Source organism: Leishmania infantum, chromosome 3, assembly GCF_000002875.2.
Source record: "Leishmania infantum JPCM5 genome chromosome 3".
Taxonomy (NCBI): Eukaryota; Euglenozoa; class Kinetoplastea; order Trypanosomatida; family Trypanosomatidae; genus Leishmania; species Leishmania infantum.
Window position 1 is genome coordinate 373,207 of NC_009388.2, and position 9,161 is coordinate 382,367.

Here is a 9,161-nt window from a genome sequence, read left to right on the forward strand (position 1 = left end):
ACACGGCACTCAAAAGAGACAGTCGGTGTAGGGGCGACGGCAGATGACGAGAGAGGAGGAAGAGCGATGGCAGGAGAAGCGCCGCCTCACAGCTGCAGACAATTTTACAGAGACGTGAATGCAACACAAGAGAGAAGAAAACGGAAAGAGAGCAGTTTCGCGACACGCGCACGAGAGAAGACGCACAAGCGCACTCGCGAAATCCAAAGAGGAAACAATATCAAAAGAAGACAGCACACACACACACACACACACACACACAGGAAAAGCAACAAAGGGAGAGACGGGAAAAGGGTACAGAATCAGGGAAAGAGGCGTCGGCTGCGTGTACGTGAACCGCCACCTTCTGCGGCTGTGTGAGATCGACAGTGTCTATGTATTACGCATGCACTGCATCATGTCCACACGCACACAAGCACGCTTCCTACAGAGAGGGGAGGGAAGCGGAAGAGGGTAATACAGTGTACTAGCGGGGCCGCCTTTTTCTCAAATTTGCCTTCACGCGTGGCGCTCGAGAAGGGGAATGCGTTCCCCTGGCGTTCCGGCGTATGATCGTGCATCGAAGGCACTTTGAGCGTCGGCAGAGCAGCGCATGTCTCGGTGTCGCAAGTACCCCCACGCTGCAACTGCTGCGGAGGCGAGGAGGAACACACAGAGAAGGCTATACGCGTGTGAGCGGTGCGGCCAGGTCAAGAGGAACGCGCCGGTCTGCGACTGCTCGTATCGCTGCACGGCCTTGCCCTCCTTGCTCCGTGGGGAGTAGACCAGATAGGACATCATCATGCCGCGGTCCTCGTGTTGGAGGGCATGACAGTGGTACACCACCTCGCCAACGTACGTTGCCGCCTTCCAGCGGATGGTGGTGACGCCGTCCAAGATCGGAATCGTGTCACGGAACTCGCCGCTGTGTACGCCGTACATGGCCATGGTCTCGTTTTCGTGATTGCCCCCGGGGCGGGGCTCGAAGGAGAGAAACTGGAAGTGGTTGACGTGAAAGTGAAGGGGATGCGGTCGCTTGTCGGTCGGATCACCGTACACGCGCGCCGTCACAACCGCATGCAGCGGCACTGTGAAGCCGTGATAGCCCTCGATGCGCCTGCCGATCTCGCCTTGGAAGTACTCATAGTGGCACGTCGACGAATTCTGCAGCGATTGACAGTTCGGCCCCTGACCGAGGACATAGTACGGCTTTGTGATGGGCAGGTCCCGCTGCGAGAACGAGATCTCGCGGTAGAAAGTGTTTTGACCTTTGAGCTGCAAGTAGCCAGGGGAGTACTTGTGCATGGTCACGGGGAAGGCTACAGCGCGACCACCCTTCTGGTGCTTCCCTCTCGACTTCAAGTAGAAGATGGCGTCTGAGGGGTCGCCAGTGTGGGACACCGGATACGTCCCCTCCTCGTCGCACACCACGACCAGACTGCGTCGCGTTGCCGTCGTGAAGTACAGCCAGCCCTCCACCACCTCGACAGTGCGGGGCAGCTGCGCGCCATCGATGGCTGTCATGTGGAAGGCGCACTGCTTGGGGAGCGACATATTTATGTAGCACGAGCCTGCCGCAAACCCGATGCGCAGCAGCATCGGATGGCCACGCTTGACCCTCACGGTCGGGCGATGCTGGCCGTTCACGAGAAACAGCTCGGCCGGCATCTCGTACTCGTTGCCCTTGCGGTCCACAATACGCGGATCGAATGGGAGGAGGGAGCTCATCGCGGCGTCAAGGCTTGACATCGGCATCCCGTCGCACCTTTCCGAGGTGTTAAGGCGATACAGGTGCACCATGAGAATCTGCGAGTCCCAGCCATGAAAGGGGTGCCTTGGGGTCTTTGTAAAGTCGCCTTCCCCCACATCGATGGCCCCGAACATCCCACCCATCACGTGATAGTAGACGGCACCGTGGGAGTGCGCATGATACCAGTGAAGGCCCGGCTCGTGATCGCGCGGAACATTGATCGTGTACACCAGCGTCTCGCCCGGGAGTGCAACTTTGAAAGGATTGTCCATTTTAGGATCGCTGTGCATGCCGTGGAAGTGCACGTTCGTGATGTTAGGACCGTGGAGCGTGTTCATCCGACCTGTCATGTTGGCCATCCCCTCCTTTCCCAGGTCGTTCACTAGTTTCAAGACAATTCTACCGCCAGGGTTGACCTTCAGCGTGGGGCCGGGAAGCATGGGCCCGCTGTTGCCCACTTCATATAAGCGTCCCGTGTACTCGAAGAAAACCTCTTTCCCATCGATCCACTCGAGCGGGATGGAGACCCGTCCGGTGCGCACGTAGAGTGTGACCTTGGTGTTGCTTCTGCCCCTAGGAAGTATGACGGGTGATGAGACAGCATCAGCGGCATTACCCGCTGCTATGTGCCGGCACACAACAATGGCCAGCAGCAGCAAGGCGAGCGGTGCACGCATGGCTCCTAACCAAAGCGCACGCGCTTGAGCAACTACCACACGTACAGATATGCTCTACACAGGGAAGTAAAAAGGAAGCAATCAAAGGGTTGTAAGGCCAGCACAGGAAGCAAGCACATTCAATTGACATAACACAGGCGACGACAGCCGCGGAGAGGAGCAGGACGCACAGCAGCACGAAGCCGCCTTTCATCAGCAACGCCATCCGGCACCTCTTGAACAAGAGAATACTCATACAAAGTACTCGCCCACCACCCACACAGGCATGCGTGCGATCAGAATGCAACACACAGCGGCGCACATGAGTCTTACCCTGAGCCATCTCGCAAACCTGACGCCGCTGCTCTGCGTGGTTCCGCACAGCAACGCGCTTCTTGCTCTCTTTCTCTGCGCTTTTTCGGCCTTTCTCACTACACACGACAGGCGTGAAGTATTTCCTACTTAGTTCCTAAAGGAAGAGGGACGAAAACAAAACGACGTAGGCGCGACCCGCCCTGCATGAGACTGTTTGTTACTACAAAGCTTACAGCAGCGGCTGGCAGAAAACAAAAATGGGAGCGAAGGCAGACCAGCTGTCAAACAGGTCACCCGTTGCAGTCGCGTATCAGTTCCACACATTTGCGCTCCTCAAACAATCGCGCGCAGGCGCTCCAGCTGCTCCTTGGAACAGCCAGTCCACTTCGGGTCGGTAATGTCCACGTCGTTGCTGTTGATCAGTTGCTTGTACCGAATCTCGTTGCGACGCGCAATGGGGTCACGCCAATACGGGTAGCCTGCCCACCAGCCGTTCTTTCGCTCCGTCTCCTCAGAGCAGTAGCTTGCGTGCTTGAACAGAAACACCATGGATAGCAGACCAACGACTGCCATCATGTTGTACTCCTGCGTGAACAGCTTCAGCTGGAGCACAGGGATGCGATCGCACTTCCAGCGGGTGTAGACCATCTTGAGGATCGCTGCGTTGGCACCTGGCTGAAACACAGATAAAGAGAGAGGAGACCGTGTCTGCTCCTGTTGCCATGCACGAGGTAGCAAATCACCAACATGCCATGCAAAGTTTCACATGCACCAAGACGAGAGAGAGAGTCAGCGGAATCCAAAGAAGAGAACCATCGTGAAAGGTTGAGTAGTGCCTTGAAAAGAGTTTGCACTCACTCAGTTGCGCGCCGCACTTGCTGGGATCTGTCAGAGGAAACAGTGCTACAACTTTTCCCGTTGCCTTCACATGCACCGCGGCATAGCATTGCTTTGTCGAACACGGCGCCTCAACGCAAGTCCTACCACTAAAGTATCGTCCACTTTTACCAATCGTCTTTTTTTTTCTGTGTCATCAAGTGCATGCGTACATCGCAATGAGATCGCTGAACGCAGAACAGAAAAAAAAAGCACGCAACCACACACACAGCCAGAGAAAGAAATAAACATCAAGCAAGTGCAAAAGAACCCTATCTACATTATTGCCTGTGCGGCAGCAGCAACACCGTTCTCTCAATCAGTCCACGCCATACCGTCCACGGGAACTTCGGAGCAAACCTGCAGCGCGCTCGTCGGGGCCCAGACGCCTCGTTTAAAGGCACCTGTCTGCGCCATTTGGATGCTGGGATAGTGCAGGGATGCAGCATCGTCGAGCGGTCTGTTTTTCTTGTCGAACTTTCCTTCATAATAGGACCCTCCTTGCAGAATCCACTGCCCTTGCACAAAGTTACCGCGGACCCACTCCCCACGGTACTCGCTCCCATCCGCAAAGTGGTAAGTTCCATAGCCATCCTTGGCGCCAGCTTTCCAGTTACCCGAGTACACGTCGCCGTTGAGGTAGTAGTAAACGCCCTGCCCGTGTCGTTTATTTTCCAGAAACTCCCCTTGGTAGAGGGTGCCGTCCTTGTTTTTCATGACTCCGCGGCCAGTTCGCTTTCCGCGCACGTAGTCACCATGGTAACACGGACGTTGTCCATACTGCATGATGCCCTCTACGACGTGACGGCCAAGCTGGAGTTTAGTAGCAATTTCTGCTACCATCGCCTTGGCATCCTTGCCCGCACCTGTCAGCAGCTCCACTTCCTTCGAAACGACCCGGTCGGCCTCGCTGCGCCCTTTGCTCACAAAAATGTACTGACCCCTCCCGTGCTTTTTTCCCTCGAAAAACTCTCCTTCATACGTGTCACCCGACGCATACGTCGCTTTGCCACAGCCAGACCTCTGCTGGAACTCATCACGTGGACCTGCGTATATTCCTAACGTGCACACAGACTTCACGAAGTTGCGATCAAAGACAGCTCCACTTTCCTCCGACCTCTGGCAGAAATCATCGATCCACGCTTCGACATCTGTCTCCGGCTCACCGCCCTCGGCGAGGAACGCGGCAGCGTACGCGTTCCAAACATACAGTTCGGCTTTCTTGAAGCCTGTCACTGCGTCGATCTCATCAATGTTGACCTGCCGCACCTTGCCCTCTCCGTCTGATGGCATTGTCGCGCGTCGTGTGTATCGGTAAAAGGTAACGTCACTCTGAGCCAGAAGCCGCCTTGCCCGGTAAAGAGTGCGGCGAAAGCACAAAAAGTGCAGAATGGACAAAACAAAAGAAAAACAAGGGCCAGCCACAGCGGGAGTGAGGAAAAGGAGAGAAATTCAGAAAAAGCGCACCTTTTTTCGCGGAAAGCGATATAGGCGGACTCATACACCATGATAGCATGCAGTAACGTGACCAATACACAGCAATAGAGAAAAAGAGAAGGACCGTGCACTAATCATTTCCATCTCATGCACAGTCTACCCACCTCCACTTTTGACAGCCTGATGACGACGCGAAGCTACACGTCGTAAAAAGCGCAGTAGCATATGCCGCCAAGGCACCAACTGCCAATTACGATTTTCTGATCACACCGTCAGCTTCTCTTTTTTTTGCTTCTTGTTGTTTTCGATGATTTCATAGCTTTACCGGCATTTGACTTCACCACAGTTCACGACATACACACACAAATAAAACAAGTCATGCATCGGGCTCAGGATCCTTGCATAAAGAAAGAAAAAAATAAAGAACCTGTTACCGCCGACGAGAGCACAAAAAAGGAAACAACAAAAAAAAAACAACAACCTTCCCTCTACATTTGTTGCTTTTCGCATTTCCTTATTAGATCTTACTTATTTTTAGAAGAGTTTCTCTTTGTCATCCATTTTTTTACCTGTTTTCCTTCATCTCTGCATTAGTCAGCATCCTCATCATCATCGTCCTCTCCATCCAAACCCTTCTTGCCTTCGTCTGCGTCGCCGTGAGGCTGCGGAGGCGTCACCACCTTCAGCTGGCCACCGCGCTTCTTGATTTCCGCCGTCATCGCCTCTATTGCCTCTTTCATTCGCTGAATACCCTCTTCCTTCATATCCGTGCGCGCTCGGATGCCATACTTGGGGGGTCCGATGATATTGACGGACAGGTGGATCTGGGGATCGCTGCCTTCTCCGTAGCTGCGGCCAAGAATGAGGACGTCGCGGATCGCCTCCACACCATCACACGCAAAGCACGTGATCTCGACTTCCGCAAACAGCGTCAACACCTTCAGCCGCATCGCGTTTTTCAGCGTCGACATCAGGCAGTCCGATATGGCTTTGTCAAGCTTCAGCGGACCCAGAATGCGCTCCACGTCTTCCGTCTGGTTCAGTTCGTAAAGCCACGTCCACGCGTGCTTGCCCGGTTCCCGCTGGTAAAGCGGATAGGCGATCATTTCCATTGCATCCATAGCGGGGATATCGCACAGCTCAGCGACATGGCAAACAATAGAGCGAACTTCGTTCCCCTGGCGGAAGTGCGCTTCGCACGCCTTTGCTTCGTTGGGCGTTACCAGCTTCTTTGACAAGTCAATATAACCCTTGTCCTTGTCGATACGAATCACCTGCGCCGGCTCGGTACGGCCTACCTTGATCAGCTTTCCCATCGAGCGCACACGGCGCCTAGTCACCTCCGTGTACGGAATAATGCCTTCGCGCTTGCCGTACTCGAGCAGCTGCACTACCGCCGAGGTGTCATTCACCTGGGTGATTTTCACCCAAACGACGTCGTTGATCTTGGGCATCGTTTCCACGTAGAACGGAATGTCCTTGCCATCCCATGAGGTGATGCCCAGGCACCCGCAAACAAACTTCTGCTGACGCTTGTTCAAGTCACGCATCCACTCCGGACGCTCGTTATTGCTACCCTTCGTCTCACCCTCCACAACCTGAGCGGAGAGAATTGTGGCCTTCTCAAGGAGCACCAGCAAGTGGTCCAGAGTTTTGCAGTCCACTGGAACAGGGAACGGCTCCGCTAATAGAAGCTTTCGCCGCGCCAGGCTCTGATTGAGGCGAAAGTACTCTTTTGGAACGGCATAGTAGACATTGTCCGTCGTTCGGCAGCAGCACTTCGTTTTGTAGTCCACAGTTTCGGGACTATCGGTGACACAGTAAGAAGCCATGCTTTCGCTGTTTCAAAATGTAATTCTTTCTTGGAGGAAGCACAGGTATCCAGCCATCACAAAAAAAAGAGCATCAAAACAAAAGAGCAGAAAACAGCGGGAGGCACAAAGAGTTGGCAAGGAGTGTCGAGCATATTATAGGGCAACAGAGAGCAAGAGACCCACCATTCACTCTCACGCTGAGGCGCGGACGTACATGATAAAGCAGCGTAATGGCTGTATCCGTGTAGCGGTCAAAAAAAAAGAGATCAGCTCACCAGCAGCTCGCTGTGTGAATAGACAACTTGAATGGTTGACGTTCGCTGTATAGACTTGCTCATCACACCGTGACTTCCAAAAAATCTACATCGCACTGACCTTGCACTTCACGTGCTCCTCTGCGCCTCTTTATACAGCGCACACAACCCAAAACCGTGCATCCTATTGCACAGCATAATGAGGTACTGAAACATTTTATAAGAAGAGATGTAGCTCGTCTGATTTAGCATTCGGCAACTAGCTGATTCAAGTCAGCCGTATTGCCGGTTACCACTAATTGTGAAGCCCCTGCACGCGCAGAGAGAAAAGCGCCAAAACTGCGCAATCGCGCAGCACCCACAATACGTGCAGCACAAACAACAGCAACTCAATTGAGAATGACAGCAATCAGAGACAACCCTTTCCCGTTGACAGGGCCCCGCTGCCGTCCTTAACATCAACATAAACTCAAAGACCCTCATCCCTGGCCGACGACAACGACATCAAATTTCCCTACTGCTTCTTCCGTCCAAAAACGACCGACGGGACAAACATGCGCAGGGGGGGGGGAATACGATCCCCATTAGCAGCTGTGGCCGGTACTCCGGTCTTCTTCCTCACTCCCTGCGCAGCGCTTTCGCACACCTCACTTCGACTCACCTTCCTCGAGAGGAAAGTGACCCCTCGTCTAGCGAGCAGAAGCCTGTCTTCGAACCTTGTTCTCCAGCACCGCAGCACCGCCAAGAGGCACGAGAGAGATTTCACACATTTAGAAGCCTCTCCTCGTAGGACATCCATATAAGGATCATACTAGTGAATTTATCAGCGAAGGGAGAGTAGCTATCAGTGGTGTGGCGGTCATATACGGAAAACCCCCTAGTTTCACCGACCCCAGGTCTCCTGCGCGATGGACGCCGCAGAAAGGATACATGACGCTATGACTCACTACCTTTAGTGAGGCAACAGCGCGACAGCTAACACAGAAACCGCTGCGCAGGGGGGGGTAGCATCACACTCCACCAATAGAGAACAAACAGGGCATCTCAACTAAACCTAGCAAAGAGTCCCCAAGGGGGAAAGCGCAACCAAAAAACAAATCACAAAGCTCCAGCAATGCCGCACACCAAACAACACGACCGAAGACTGACCGCGCTTCCTGAGCACACGAACACATGCAACTGCTCTCGTTCTTCCCCATAATTCAATCTGCGCCGACACCATCACGTCCACGGGTACACACGTACGTGTGCAGGTGCGCTGGTTAGGGTTAGGGTTAGGGTTAGGGTTAGGGTTAGGGTTAGGGTTAGGGTTAGGGTTAGGGTTAGGGTTAGGGTTAGGGTTAGGGTGAGGGTTAGGGTTAGGGTTTTTTTCTCCACTGATTCCTTGCACAGCGACACCCTCTCCAACAGGACGGGGGCGTGACGGTGTACTGGTGTACTGGTGTACTGGTGTACTGGTGTACTGGTGTACTGGTGTACTGGTGTACTGGTGTACTGGTGTACTGGTGTACTGGTGTACTGGTGTACTGGTGTACTGGTGTACTGGTGTACTGGTGTACTGGTGTACTGGTGTACTGGTGTACTGGTGTACTGGTGTACTGGTGTACTGGTTAGGGTTAGGGTTAGGGTTAGGGTTAGGGTTAGGGTGTACTGGTGTACTGGTGTACTGGTGTACTGGTGTACTGGTGTACTGGTGTACTGGTGTACTGGTGTACTGGTGTACTGGTGTACTGGTGTACTGGTGTACTGGTGTACTGGTGTACTGGTGTACTGGTGTACTGGTTAGGGTTAGGGTGAGGGTGAGGGTTAGGGTTAGGGTTAGGGTTAGGGTTAGGGTTAGGGTTAGGGTTAGGGTTAGGGTTAGGGTTAGGGTTAGGGTTTTTTTCTCCACTGATTCCTTGCACAGCGACACCCTCTCCAACAGGACGGGGGCGTGACGGTGTACTGGTGTACTGGTGTACTGGTGTACTGGTGTACTGGTGTACTGGTGTACTGGTGTACTGGTGTACTGGTTAGGGTTAGGGTTAGGGTTAGGGTGAGGGTTAGGGTGAGGGTTAGCCTTAGGGTAGGGTGAGGGTTA

The 9,161-nt window shown here is 53.7% G+C and overlaps 4 protein-coding genes across 4 annotated transcripts; all 4 read right to left on the minus strand.

The window, feature by feature from the left end:
* Positions 1 to 498: 498 nt before the first annotated feature.
* Positions 499 to 2,406, minus strand: LINJ_03_0930 (conserved hypothetical protein; the record flags this gene model as incomplete). Its single annotated transcript, XM_001462786.1, has 1 exon — positions 499 to 2,406. One exon carries the CDS (start codon positions 2,404 to 2,406, stop codon positions 499 to 501), a length of 1,908 nt encoding a protein of 635 aa, XP_001462823.1.
* Positions 2,407 to 3,033: 627 nt separating this feature from the next.
* Positions 3,034 to 3,348, minus strand: LINJ_03_0940 (conserved hypothetical protein; the record flags this gene model as incomplete). The annotated part of the gene is made up of 1 exon (XM_001462787.1): positions 3,034 to 3,348. One exon carries the CDS (start codon positions 3,346 to 3,348, stop codon positions 3,034 to 3,036), a length of 315 nt encoding a protein of 104 aa, XP_001462824.1.
* Positions 3,349 to 3,891: 543 nt separating this feature from the next.
* Positions 3,892 to 4,869, minus strand: LINJ_03_0950 (conserved hypothetical protein; the record flags this gene model as incomplete). The annotated part of the gene is made up of 1 exon (XM_001462788.1): positions 3,892 to 4,869. One exon carries the CDS (start codon positions 4,867 to 4,869, stop codon positions 3,892 to 3,894), a length of 978 nt encoding a protein of 325 aa, XP_001462825.1.
* A 734-nt stretch (positions 4,870 to 5,603) lies between these two features.
* On the minus strand, positions 5,604 to 6,845 carry LINJ_03_0960 (putative elongation initiation factor 2 alpha subunit; the record flags this gene model as incomplete). Its single annotated transcript, XM_001462789.1, has 1 exon — positions 5,604 to 6,845. The coding sequence occupies one exon, from the start codon at positions 6,843 to 6,845 to the stop codon at positions 5,604 to 5,606; it is 1,242 nt and encodes a 413-aa protein (XP_001462826.1).
* Between the last annotated feature and the right edge of the window lie 2,316 nt (positions 6,846 to 9,161).